This window comes from Gopherus flavomarginatus, chromosome 2 (assembly GCF_025201925.1).
Source record: "Gopherus flavomarginatus isolate rGopFla2 chromosome 2, rGopFla2.mat.asm, whole genome shotgun sequence".
Classification (NCBI taxonomy): domain Eukaryota; kingdom Metazoa; phylum Chordata; order Testudines; family Testudinidae; genus Gopherus; species Gopherus flavomarginatus.
Genome location: NC_066618.1, coordinates 301,241,087 through 301,255,269, shown reverse-complemented (window position 1 = coordinate 301,255,269; position 14,183 = coordinate 301,241,087). Strand labels below are relative to the sequence as shown.

At 44.3% G+C, this 14,183-nt stretch overlaps 1 protein-coding gene across 6 annotated transcripts in view; it reads left to right on the top strand.

The window, feature by feature from the left end:
• The window catches only part of NUGGC (nuclear GTPase, germinal center associated), an 89,661-nt gene that overhangs the window by 47,805 nt on the left and 27,673 nt on the right, over positions 1–14,183 (top strand). For all 6 annotated transcript variants that reach the window (XM_050939281.1, XM_050939286.1, XM_050939280.1 and 3 more), the window contains 4 exons: positions 7,574–7,693; positions 8,213–8,438; positions 8,858–8,991; positions 11,266–11,466. In XM_050939281.1, the coding sequence (XP_050795238.1) occupies positions 7,574–7,693; positions 8,213–8,438; positions 8,858–8,991; positions 11,266–11,466 (681 nt within the window). The remainder of the gene's footprint in view (positions 1–7,573; positions 7,694–8,212; positions 8,439–8,857; positions 8,992–11,265; positions 11,467–14,183) is intronic.

The following is a 14,183-nucleotide window of genomic DNA, read 5'->3' as shown; positions in this document are numbered from 1 at the left end:
TGGATATAAGGTGGAGCAGATCAACTTCCTCTCCAGTTCCTTCTCACCGCTGCATGAGCCAGGTTGGAACCTCTCTGTCCATAGCTTTGGCTTCATCACTTAAGATATTAATTAGCTTTGTAAATAGTTTTTAGCATCTTGTACAGTTAATAATTTTAGTGTTTTAATAGTTTTGTAGTGCTGGATTAATCTTTGGGGGAACACTTCCCTTCCCCCTAATGCCCCATGTGGGTACTGGACTGAGCCCAGGACTCAGGGCTTCAAACTGTGTTTCCTGCCTGCAATCCTTCTTTGTCAGTGACAACCACTATGGCTATATTGCTTTAGGGAAGCTCACATTGGTTCCCCAAAGCAATGTGAGGTGCAGTATCTGCCACTTGTTCCCCAGCTGTACCAGGGAAGGGCAGGAACTCCACTTTTGAAAACACCTCCAAGGAAAAGACTGCGAGCCTTCAGTTGGACCCAGACTGGAGAAACCTCCTGTACATCAGCCTGACTAAGCAAGGCGTGGGCCTCCTGCAGCTAAGTCTGATACTGATGCCAGAGATGCTACCCCCATAGACCCCCTGGCAGGATCTTCTCGGGAACCCAGGAGGCATTTTCATATGCCTGAGACGGTCTTCTGCAAAATCCACTTCAGAGGCATCCGATTTGACTCTAAAGAGCTCAGCACCTCAGCCCAAGAGGACTTACAGTAGAACCTCAGTTATGAGTACCTTGGGAATGGAGGTTGTTCATAACTCTGAACAAAAAATTATGGTGGTTCTTTCAAAAGTTTGCAACTGAACATTAACTTAATACAGCTTTGAAACTTTACTATGCAGAAGAAAAATCCAGCTTTTAACTATCTTTATTTAAATGAAGCAAGCACAGAAACAGTTTCCTTACCTTGTCAAATCTTTTTTTTGGTAGTCTGCATTTAACATAGTACTGTACTGTATTTGCTTTTTTGGGGGTTCGGGGGGGGGGGGGGGGCTCGGCTTCTGCCTGATAGTGTACTTATGATTCCAAATGAGATGTGTGGTTGAAGGGTCAGTTTGTAACTCTGAGGTTCTACTGTGGAACATCTTAAGTCCCAGAGGCTTAACAAGAAAGTCCGTAAACATCAAGCTCCATAAGTACTGGAAAGCGATCAGCCTGTATTGTTCTCAGCACCTCCCAGACCTCAGGATCTGTTGGCTCTGCCAAAGACAATTCACCTCCTACTTGAGGCACAGTCTTCAACAGCACCCTCTCCAGCTCCTCGCTTACAGTCCCCCAACCTGAAGCAAGTACTCACCAGCAACCACACTTCACTGAACAAAAACACTAACCCAGGAACCTATCCTTGCAACAAAGCCCAATGCCAACTCTATCCACATATCTATTCAAGTGACATCATCATAGGACCTAATCACATCAGCCATACCATCAGGGGCTCATTCACCTGTACATCTACCACTGTGATATACGCCATCATGTGCCAGCAGTGCCCCTCTGCTATGTACATTGGCCAAACCGGACAGTCTCTCTGCAAAAGAATTATGGACACAAATCTGATATCAGGAATCATGATACTCAAAAACCAGTAGGAGAACACTTTAACCTGTCTGGTCATTCAATGACAGACCTGCGGGTGGCAATTTCGCAACAGAAAAGCTTCAAAAACAGACTCCAACGAGAAACTGCTGAGCTGGAATTGATATGCAAGCTAGATACAATCAACTTGGGCTTAAACAGGGACTGGGAATGGCTGAGCCATTACAAACATTGAATCTATCTCCCCTTGTAAGTATTCTCACACTTCTTATCAAACTGTCTGTACTGGGCTATCTTGATTATCACTTCAAAAGTTTTTTTTCTCTTACTTAATTGACCTCTCAGAGTTGGTTAGACAACTCCCACCTTTTCATGCTCTTTGTATGTGTATATATATCTCCTCAATATATGTTCCATTCTGTGCATCCGAAGAAGTGGGCTGTAGCCCACGAAAGCGTATGCTCAAATAAATTTGTTAGTCTCTAAGTTGCCACAAGTACTCCTGTTCTTTTTGCGGATACAAACTAACACGGCTGCTACTCTGAAACTTCTCCAGCTCTGATGTTCGAGACGAAGACAACAACTCTTACACTGGGAGAACTGAGTCCCAGGCCACTCCACAGGACATCTTCGCACTCCTGGATCTGGCATCTCCTCCATTGGGTCTGTTCCTTTCCAGAGATGTTATAACACCACCTGGAAGTCAACAGCTCAGAGAAGTTTATTGCCTGTTCCTTCCTCAAGATACAACTTCCCTTCAGTGGCACCACCTCTGGAACAGGAATCAGCTTTCTCCTCATCAGGAGACTTCAGACCACCTGAGGAAGCTTAGTTTCCTTACCCCACATATCCTTCACCACTCAAAAGAGTTACACCTGCTTGGGACCAACTTCCGCATTTAGCTTGGAGCCACTGGCACTTCATGCCATTGGGGCTTCCATGTCCCCCTTTTAACCCTTCCTACTGGCCATATTGGGGGCCCTGGGACCAGTACTGCTCTGCAGAGTCTCTCAAGTCTACTAGGGAGTCACTCCTTGCCTCCTCTTGATGGAGAGACTCTGATTTCCCTTCCCCCCCACCCCCGATCCTTCAGAGGAGGAAGAGCAATATGCACTGGATCCAGCGGTTCTGCCAGAACCAGCAAGACTGCTATCTTTGTCTCTGGATGAAGCAGTAACCCCCATGTCTCCCCCCCACCTCCCCCCAGTGAATTCAGGCAGTTCTAGGATCTTCATTATAGGGTTGCTGGAGAACTACAGATTCCTCATAAGTAGTTTCAGGAATCCCAGCACAAACTCCTTGACATCCTCCACCCATCTGGATCCAACAAAATAGTGCTCCCCATAAACTAAGCTATAATGGAGCCAGTGAAGGCTGTTTGGCACATTCCTGCCAGCTGTGCTTCCATCCCCAACTGGATGGAAAAATTTGCGCCAGCCAAAGGGGCTGAAATTTTGTTTTCTCACCCTCCTCCCGACTCTTTGGTTTAGGCAGCTTCTGAAAGGGCTAGGCAGCAACACCCACAGTCTGCTCATGCAGACAAAGAGAGTACGTGCCCAGACTTATTGGGGAGAAAGGTCGTCTTGTCATCTGATCTCCAGTTCAGGATAGCGAACTGCCAGCCGTTAATGGTCAGGTGTGACTTTATGAGCTACTCTATGTTCGCAGAGTTCACTGACAGTCTTCAACAACAGGATAGAGTTTGTTTCCAGACATTGTTAGACAAAGTCAAACTAAGAGTCAAGACTTCCCTCCAATACAGAGTTGATGCCATTGATGTATCCTCTAGAGCCATAGCTATTGCCATTGTCGCGTGCAGAGTCATAGCATGTGTCAAGTTCCCTTGAGAGGTCCAGAATACTATGGAGGAACTCCCCTTCAGTGAATTACAATTACTCAGTCAGAAGATGGATGAATTCTTCAATAGTTTGAAGGACTCTAGGGCTATCCTCCACTCTCTGGGGACATATACACCTGCTCCCAAGAGAAAGTTCCATTGACAATCATCTAGAACTAGACGTAGCTCACAGGTTTTTTTCGTCAGATGCCCTATGAAACAGAATGTTCAAAAGACTCACTTCCCTGCACCTGCAACAGGCTTGGCCTCCCAGTCTCAACCCCCCAGAGAGGCACAATTTTTGAAGGGGCCATGCAAGCGGTGAACCACTAGGCCAAACATTGTCCGACCTTCACGTGCCATTTGTAGGTTGTCTGGCACTCTCTCAAACTGTAGAATGTAATAACGGACCAGTGCGTGCTGAACGTCATCTGCACTGGCTATATGATTGAGTTTGCATTCCTACCTCTTCCACAACCCCCTTCTCCTCCCTCCGTTAGGGACTACTCTCACAAGACTATTCTCAAGCAAAAGGTGGACTGCCTATCAGAGAGAGGAGTGATAGAACATGTCCCCCCTAGATACCAAGGAAGCAGCTCTTACTTGACTGACTTTTTTTTATACCCCAAAAGAAGGGCCTATGGAGACCAGTTCTCAACCTCCACCACCTCAGTCACTTCGTTTGTAAACTCAAGATTTGTATGGTCACGCAGGCCTCTGTATTATGATCCCAAAAAAGAACATGTGGTTTACAGCTCTTGATATGAAGGACATCTACTTTCATGTAGATATTCATCTTGTTCACAGATGCTTCCTCAGATTCATGATGGGCCCTGACCATTTTCATTACAGAGTGCTTCCTTTTGGCATAGTGACCACCCCCAGAGTCTTTACCTCGACACCTGGCTCCTTATTGGTAAATCATGCCAGAAGGCCCATGTTTCAACTCTAATGATGCTACACTTCCTCTTCAACCTAATAGCTTTCTGTGACAGAGTAAACAGCCTTGTGGATGGGGGAAAGCGGTAGATGTAGTCTATCTTGACTTTAGTGAGGCTTTTGATCCTGTCTTTTATGACCTTCTCCTAAACAAACTAGGAAATACATCTAGATGGAGCTACTCTAAGATGAGTGCATAACTGGTTGGAAAACTGCTCCCAGAGAGTAGTTATCAGTGGTTCACAATCCAGCTGGAAGGGCACATCAAGTAGGGTCCCATAGGGATGAGTTTCGAGTCCAGTTCGGTTCAAAAATTTTCATTGATGATTTAGCTAATGACACAGAGAGTACATTTATAAAGTTCGCGGACAATACCAAGCTGGGAGGGGTTGCAAGTGTTTTGGAGGATAAGATTAAAATTCAAAACAATCTGGACAAACTGGAGAAATGGTCCGAAGTAAATAGGATGAAATTCAATAAGGACAAATGCAAAGTGCTCCACTTAGGAAGGAACAATCTGTAGCATACATACAAAATGGGAAATAACTGCCTAGGAAGCAGTACTGCAGAAAGGGATCTGGGGGGGTCACAGTGAATCACAAGCTAAATATGAGTCAACAGTGTAACATGGTAGCAAAAAAAGCAAACATTATCCTGGGATGTATCAGCAGGAGTGTTGTAAGCAAGACACGAGAAGTGATTCTTCCACTGCCCTCTACTCTGTGCTGATTAGGCCTCAACTAGAGTATTGTGTCCAGTTCTGGGCGCCACATTTCAGGAAGGATGCGGACAAATTGGAGAGAATCCAGAGAAGAGAAACAAAAATGATTAAAGGTCTAGAAGATATGACCTGTGAGGAAAGATTGAAAAAATTGGGTTTGTTTAGGCTGGAAAAGAGAAGACTGAGAGGGGACAAATTGTTCTTGTTAACTTCTGAGGGTGGGACAAGAAGCAATGGGCTTAAATTGCAGCAAGAGAGGTTTAGGTTGGACATTAGGAAAAACTTCCTGTCAAGGTGGTGAAGCACTGGAGTAAATTGCCTAGGGAGGTTGTGGAATCTCTATCATTGGGGATTTTTAAGAGCAGGTTAGACAAACCACTGTCGGGGATGGTCTAGATAATACTTAGTCCTGCCATGAGTGCAGGGAACTGGACTAGATGGCCTCTCAAGGTCCCTTCCAATCCTGTGATTCGATGACCCTCAGGGAAGAATCAGTGTAAACACTGAAAAAACATTCTCACCCTCCAAAATCCAGTAGGACAGGCCACAGGTTGTCCTGATCACTCTCTACTGGTCCAGACAGTTTTGGTTTCTAAATTTTCTGCACATGTCATTCTGAATGCCAGTCATCCTCTCAACGCTCCCCAGACTCCTGACTCAGCAGAATGGCAAGATCAAGCACCCCAATCTGCATTTTCTTCATCTCAGGGCCTGATTTTTGGATGCATGTCGTTCTTGAAACATGCATGTTCTGCAGCCATACGAGACATACTTTCTAATGGTAGGAAGAATTCCACTAGAAGATTCCTCCTGGCTAAGTGGAGAGATTTTTCTTCTTGGGCACCTCAGATATCTCTCATTTTAGACTACACCTTTTCTCTAAAGACGTCAGGCCTATCCATCAGCTTCTTGTGAGTCCACCTGGCAGTGGTTTGTGTGCATACTGTCCTTCTTTTCAGGGTTACTTGGTCTTTGCTCACCCACTGACCAACAGATTTTGGAAAGGCCTTCTTGGAACCTTTCTGACTATTCACAAGCCTACGCTTGAGTGGGACTTGAACCTTGTTCTCTCAGCATTTACAAGCTCACACTTCAAACCTTTAGCTTCCTGCTCCATGTCTCTTCTCTCCATGAAAGTCACTTTCATAGAATCATAGAATATCAGGGTTTTAAGAGACCTCAGGAGGTCATCTAGTCCAACCCCCTGCTCAAATCAGGACCAATCCCCAAGTAAATCATCCCAGCCAGGGCTTTGTCAAGCCTGACTTTAAAAACTCCTAAGGAAGGAGATTCCACCACCTCCCTAGGTAACCCATTCCAGTGCTTTATCACCCTCCTCGTGAAATAGTTTTTCCTAATATCCAACCTAGACTTCCCCCACTGCAACTTGAGACCTTTATCACCTCAGCCAGAAGGGTTGGTGAACTTGGACTGATGATGGCGGATTCTCCTTACACTGCATTCTATAAAGAAAGTTTTATGTTTACACCCCAAATTCACTCCCAAGGTTGTCTTGGAATTTCACTTGGACCATTCAATCCACTTATCTGTGCTCTTCCCTAAACTGCACACTTCCTCAGAGGGACAGAGACTCCACACCCTCAATGTCTGGCAGGCCTTAGGTAAAACTACACAGAACAAGACCAATCAGGAAGTCCCCAAGACTATTTGTTGCTATAACAGAAAGACTCAGGGGACAAGTGATCTTGACTCACAGGATCTCCAAATGGATCTCGGGCTGCATTCTACAGTTACCAGATATCGAGCCTCTCTCCCACATGGGGGATGAGCTCATTCCACGAGAGCACAAGCCGTGACTATGGCATCTCTTTAGGATGTAATCCTCCTTGATATCTATAATCCATCCTCGTGGAACACTGTTCACACCTTTACATGACACTGCCCTAGTCCAGGAATCTTCTGCTGATGCCTCCTTTGGAACAGCAGTCCTTTGCTCAGCCCTATCATCAAGATCCTCGCACCCTCTTCCTACTTAAGTACTGCTTGTTAATTACTCACATTGGAATACAATAGGGACCATCACTCTAAGAAGAGGAGGTTGCTTACCTGTAACTAGAGGCTCTTTGAGATGTGTGGTCCCTATTCAATTATCTGCTCTCCTTTTTCTCTGCTTTGGATCTCCTCTGGTTCACGGTGGAGAAGGAACTGGAGAGGCAGTCGGTCCACATTGTTCTTTATCCCCTTGGTTGGAGAGACAAGGTGATCCGGGGGGCATGCATGGACCAGTGAACGCTAATTTCAAATTCTCCGGTTCCAGATGCATAGTGCACATGCGTAACCCACAGTAGAATATAGATAGGGACCACACATCTTGAAGAACGTCCAGTTATCAGTCAGTAACCTCCTGTTCCTTTAAGTTACTTCCTTTGGCTACCTTGTCATTCCTGACCCTGAACAGCGGTGACATTCCAGTCAAACAATAATGTGCAGGTCACATGCAGCTTCAGCTTTTGGGTGCAGTTGGAACTTTGGTTTTTTTTAAATGATATCGCCTGTTCTGGGTATAATCTCATTTCTCCCCTTTCTCCTTTACTTAGATTAGTAATTTGCAAAGAGAGAAAGATATGAAGCTTCGTGACATTAGTCTGATCTGCGTTCAGTCCCGAAATAGGTTTTCCAAACAGCGGATTTGGGTGGATTTCAACAACGGCCTTCAGGTAGGAATCCATGGGAACACCACCTCTGTCTATGTAGAAGGGGGGCAGCACTTCCGGCCCACCATCTGGATTTCACTGCTCTTACATTGTCAGTGGATGCAGTGAACCAGAACTGAAATCTGAAATGTCAGCCTTCACAGAAAAGTTAAAGGGAATCCATATGTTTTTGGTGCAACCACTCCTTTAATCTGAATCGCTGATGTTTCTATATGTACTGCAAACGAATGGTTAGGGCACCTTTTTAATGAGAAGCACGTTATCTAGTAGAGGGCAACTCTGTGTTCTTGTTTGGCTAATTTCAGGAGACATCGTACATTCATCCATACATTGTCATTATGACTTTCTGAATAACACAAGCCAGAGAACCACACCAAATGCAGCTTGTGGCTGAACTAGCGCACATCTCTTAGAAAGACAAGAAATGCTCATTTGGGGCCTTACTAGATTTTAGCTAAAGCCTCTGCAATTGATCAAGTCTGCTTTGAGTAGAGGTGCAATGGAGGCTGTTCTTTGTTGCAGGAAATGAGAAGGAAAGCAGCATTTGCTGAGGATGATGAAGATGAAGAAGAGGAGGAGACTGAGGATGAAGAATTAACTACTTCAGACACAAGTGACCCTGGTGAAGTTGAATCCCAGCATGGGAAACTTCAGGTTTTCACAGTCAGCTCTACAGAATATCTAAAATTGCATGGAAAACTGCTCCGAGATGGGCAGCCGCAAGTCTTCCACAATGAGGAGGATACAGGTATTAACACCTGCTAACTTGAGCTCAAATATCCTGCTGCTGAGTTAGCGGTCTGTTGGCTTGATTGCTCACTGAAACAGTGTTCTGCCCCCTGTAACTTTGAGGTCGGTTTCAGTGTGTTCTCCGGGGTACATGGCCAATAGGCATTACAGCTATCACTTTTGTTTTATATCTTATTTAAAATTATCTCTGCATCAAGTTCTGACAGTTTTTGCAACAAAATGTTTCCCATCACTGTTTTCCTAGTCCTCTTCCCCAAGTCTTCCTTTTCATATTTTGTCTGATAACTAGGTGTTTGTACAGAGCCTGGCACAATGGGGTCCTGATTGATTGACGACTCTGAGTGCTAATGTAACATAATTTGTGAGGAAGAGGGTCCATGCAGGGGAATGATCATGTTCTCTTGTCTCTTGGTCCAGAAATACCAGCTCTAAAGAAGTTTGCCATTCACACGGCCTTGCAGCATGGCATGGTGGCAACAGAGAAGGTGATCAGAAATGTGGCTCGTGTCATAAGTCAAGTGGTCAATTATCTGACCAATCAGAGAGCAGAGGTAAGCATACGCTAACATTTTTAACTTCCTTTTATTTGGGTTGAGCAACTATTAAAAGTTCCCTCAAAACTGATAGGTATTTGCAAATGCATAATATGGAATAGACCAGGGGTTCTCAAACTTCATTACATCATGACCCCCTCCTGACAACAAAAATTACTACACAACCCCAGGAGGAGGCACTGAAGCCTGAGCCCTACAATCCCAGGCAATATGTCTATTCTAACGGTTCTCAAAGTGTGGGTTGAGACCCCAAACTGAGTCGTGACTCCATTTTAATGGAGTCACCAGGGATGGCGTTAGACTACTGGAGCCTGAGCCTCACCTCCCGGGGCCGGGGCCAAAACCAAAACCTGACCCCCGTTGCCCTGGGCGGGGGGACCAAAGCCGAAACCTAAGGGCTTCAGCCCCAGGTCAGGGGCCGTTTCCTGAGCCCTGCCAACCAGGGTTGAAGCCCTGGCGCTCTGGCTTCAGCCCTAAGTGATAGGACTCGGGCTCCAGCTTCAGCCCTGGGCCCCAGCAAGTTTAATGCCATCCCTGGTGACCATTAAAATGGGGTCGTGACCCAGTTTGGCATCCTGACTCACAGTTTGAGAACGGCTGGAATAGACATATTGCAGTGACTTGTGTGGACCCTAGGTTTATTGCATGATGCACGTTGCTGGCTGCTAGTGCTTGTGTCTTGGGTCCTACTCAAGATGGAGAAGAAATGCTGGAATGGCAGCCAGCAAAATGACAGCATAGCCTAGTAGACTCCTGCTTAATAACATACATATTTAGGGAACTGAAGAGACTCTTCTTACTACTACTTCTCTCTCTTTGCAGCAAAAGCCCTGAGTTTCTCTCTTTAAAACACAAACATTAATTTTAACTTGTTTAATGCATTTCACGTTGACTGACTAGTACCTAATCCGAATGGAACTCTTCTGCGACAGCAATGATGGCAGACAATGGGCAGTCTTTAGTATGAACCAAAGACAAACTCATACATGAGAAAAAATTGTAATTACAGTAGAACCTCAGAATTACGAACACCTCAGGAATGGAGGTTGTTTGTAACACTGAGATGTTCGTAACTCTGAATGAAACATTACCGTTCTTTCAACAGTATGCACCTGAACATTGACTTAATACTGCTTTGAAACTTTACTGTGCAGAAGAAAAATGCTGCTTTCCCTTTGTTTTATTTTTTAGTAATTTAACACAGTGCTGTACTTGTTTTTTTGGAGAGAGGGCGCGGGGTGGGGGACGGGCGGAGTCCTCTGCTGCTGCCTGATTGTGTACTTCTGATTCTAAATGAGGTGTTGACTGGTCAGCTGGTAACTCAGATACTACTGTATGCCATTGTTCTCGGTCTAGTACTGGCCTGTGAAGCGTACTTGTTAGATGGGTCCCATAGGGTCACTTTGTAGCAGAGGGAGGAAAGCAAAGGTATTTAATCAGGGGACGCCAGAGTGCATTCTCTGAGCCATATCCAGCTCCAAAAATTCTGAAGTGCAACCTGTGGCCACTTTATTGTTCTTACTATGGAGTTTTGGCTAGAAGATGGCAGGTCCTAGGGTATGAGGTATGGCCTGAATGCTTGGCTCAGTGTGAATCACTTCTGGCTGGTGTCTGTAGGCTGTACCTCTTTGTTAAAGAAGTGGGTGGCTAAGGAGCTGTAGCTCTTTGGCTCATGGCATCATGCTGCCTTTGAGTGTAGTGCAGGGTGCCCACATATCTGATGTGTGCATGCTTTTATGATCTTCCACTGGAGAGATGTGGAGACTTATTGGATGTAGGTTTGTATGCAGTGTCGTAGCTGCGACGGTCCCAGGATATTAGAGACAAGGTGAGTGCAGTAATATCTTTTATTGGACTAGCTTCTGTTCGTGAGAGACAAGGTTTTGAACTTACATGGATACCTGAAGACGAGCTCTGTGTAGTTAAGAAGCTTGTCTTGCTCACCAACAGAAGTTGAAGATGAGTAGAAGATATTACTGCATCCAACTTGTCTCTGGATGTAGATCTAGTAGGCCAGCAGAGCTGTGGGTTCTGTATGAAGTTAGTCTCAGTCATCTTCTTTAATTCTTCTATGTCCTACTTAGCCAGCATCCAGTGACCTGAAGCAATGTAGCAGGAGGCCCACGTTGATTGCTTGCAGTGTGTGCAGGTCTCTGGATGCTTTTGAAGCATCTGGCAGAGCTCAGCAGGGATGTGGATGGCCTCATGTACCTGTTGCACTGAGAGCTTTTTACGTTACCCTGTTAGGATCTTCTCTTGTTTGCCTTTCAGGACAATTCTCACCAGGCTCAGATCCAAGAAATCGTTCAGGAGTGCCTGGCGAGACTACCCATGCTCCTTCAGGAGGCAGTGGAAGACAGCCTCCATGATATCCAGTACTATTTTTCTGTCCTCATTCTCGCCAATCTAAAGAAAGGAGCCAGAAGGGCAGAGGAGCTGTGCGAAGACAAAGTCAGAAGTTGGGGTTTACCTGTAAGATACATGCTTCTGTTTGCCAAACCCTCTCCTATGCTGTCACTTTCAACACCCTTGCCACCGTGCCTGCCTCTCAAGCTTGGTGCTGCCTTTCACTGCTCTTTCCTTCTGCACTTACATTATAGTACCCCTGTGCTTTCCATGTACTGTGTTCTGTACAAAGTCAAATATAAAATGATGCTAATGCTGATCTATGTTGGGGGGCTGTGATGAGGACTATCTAGTGTGTTTTTGCATCACTCTAAAAATGCTATGTAACTGGGATGGGGTGTTGGTAGTGGTAGTTTGAGGAAAGAATCTACGCATCAGAGTGGATGGGTTCCACCTAAACCAAAATGGAACCAGATTGCCGACACTTAAAATTATAAAGGTTGTAGAGCAGTTTTTAAACTAAGGGCTGGGGGGGAAGCTGACAGGTGCTTAGGAGCATATGGCTCAGACAGAGACATCACTTAGAGGAGGATCTGTTAATGGGTATTCTCTGTATCCTTGTAAGGAGGAGAGGATGGATGATAAAATATGAGTAGGATTTGATGAGAAACAGCCAAATGAAAAAGCATCCCATTCAATTACATCTCATAATGGCAGACAGCTAAAAACTGTCAGTTTTTAAGTGCTTGTATGCAAATGCTAGAAGTCTATAAATAATAAGATGGGTGAACTAAAGTGCCTCGTATTAAATGAAGATATTGATATAATAGGCGTAACTTGGTGGAACAAGGATAATCAATGGGACACAGTAATACCAGAGTACAAAATATATCAGAAGGACAGAACAGGACGTGCTGGTGGGGGAGTGGCACTATATGTGAAAGTGTAGAATCAAATGAAGTAAAAATCTTAAATGAACCAAACTGTACCATAGACTCTCTATGGATAGTAATTCCATGCTTCAATAATAAGCCTATAGCAGTACTATTGACCAGCTGACCAGGATGGTGCTAGTGACTATGAAATGCTCAGGGAGATTAGAGAGGCTATAAAAATCAAAAACTCCATATTAATAATGGGGGGTTTCAACTATCCCCATATTAATTGGATACCTTTCACCTCAGGATGGGATGCAGAGATAAAGTTTCTTGACACCTTAAATGACTGCTTCTTGAAGCAGCTAGTCCTGGAACCCACAAGAGGAAAGGCAATTCTTGATTTAGTTTTAAGTGGAGCACAGGATCAGGTCCAAGAGGTGACTATAGTTGAACTGCTTGGTAGTAGAGACCATAACATAATTAAATTTAACATCCCTGTGGCGGGGAAAACACCACAACAGCCCAACACTGTAGCATTTAATTTCAGAAAGGGGAACTACACAAAAATGAGGAAGTTAGTTAAACAGAAATTAAAAGGTGCAGCGCAAAAAGTGAGATCCCTGCAAACTGCATGGAAACTTTTTAAAGACACCATAATAGAGGCTCAACTTAAATGTATACCCCAAATTAAAAAACATAGAGAACCAAAAAAGTGCAACTGCGGCTAAACAACAAAGTAAAAGAAGCAGTGAGAGGCAAAAAGGCATCTTTTAAAATGTGGACGCTGAATCCTATTGAGGAAAATAAAAAGGAGCGTAAACTCTGGCAAATGAAGTGTCAAAATACAATTAGGAAGGCCAAAAAAGAATTTGAAGAAAAGCTAGCCAAAGACTTAAAAAGTAATAGCAAAAAAATTTTTTAACTACGTCAGAAGCAGGAAGCCTGCTAACAACCAGTGGGGCCACTGGATGATTGAGATGCTAAAGGGGAACTCAAGGCCGATAAAGCCATTGGGGAAAAATTAAAATTGAATTCTTTGCATCTGTCTTCACGGCTGAGGATGTTAGGGAGATTCCCAAACCGGAGCTGGCTTTTGTAGGTGACAAATCTGAGGAACTGTCCCAGATTGAGGTTTCACAGAGGAGGTTTTGGAACAAATTGATAAACTAAACAGTAATAAGTCACCAGGTATTCACCCAAGAGTTCTAAAGACACTCAAATGTGAAATTGCAGAACTACTAAATGTGGAATATAACTTATCATTTTAATCTGCTTCTGTACCAGATGACTAGAGGGTAGCTAATGTGATGCCAATTTTTTAAAAAGGCTCCAGAGGTGCTCCTGGCAATTACAGGGCGGTAAGCCTAACTTCAGTACCAGGCAAACTGGTTGAAACTATAGTAAAGAATAGAATTATCAGACACATAGATGAACATGATTTGTTGGGGAAGAGTCAACATGGTTTTTGTAAAGGGAAATCATGCCTCACCAATCTACTAGAATTTTTTGAGGGGATCAACAAGCATGTGGACAAGGGGGATATAGTGTACTTAGATTTTCAGAAAGCCTTTGACAAGGTCCCTCACCAAAGGCTGATAAGCAAAGTAAGCTGTCATGGGATAAGAGGGAAGGCCGTCTCATGGATTTGTAACTGATTAAAAGACAGGAGAGAGAGTAGAAATAAATGGTCAATTTTCATAATGGAGAGAGGTAAATAGCGGTGTTCCCCAGGGGTCTATAATGAGGCCAGTGCTGTTCTACATATTCATAAATTGTCTGGAAAAAGGGGTAAACAGTGAGGTGGCAAAATTGGCAGATGATACAAAACTACTCAAGATAGTTAAATCCAAAGCAGACTGAGAAGAGCTACAAAGGGATCTCACAAAACTAGGTGACTGGGCAAAAAAGGGACAGATGAAATTCAATGTTGATAAATGCAAAGTGACGCACATTGGAAAAAATATT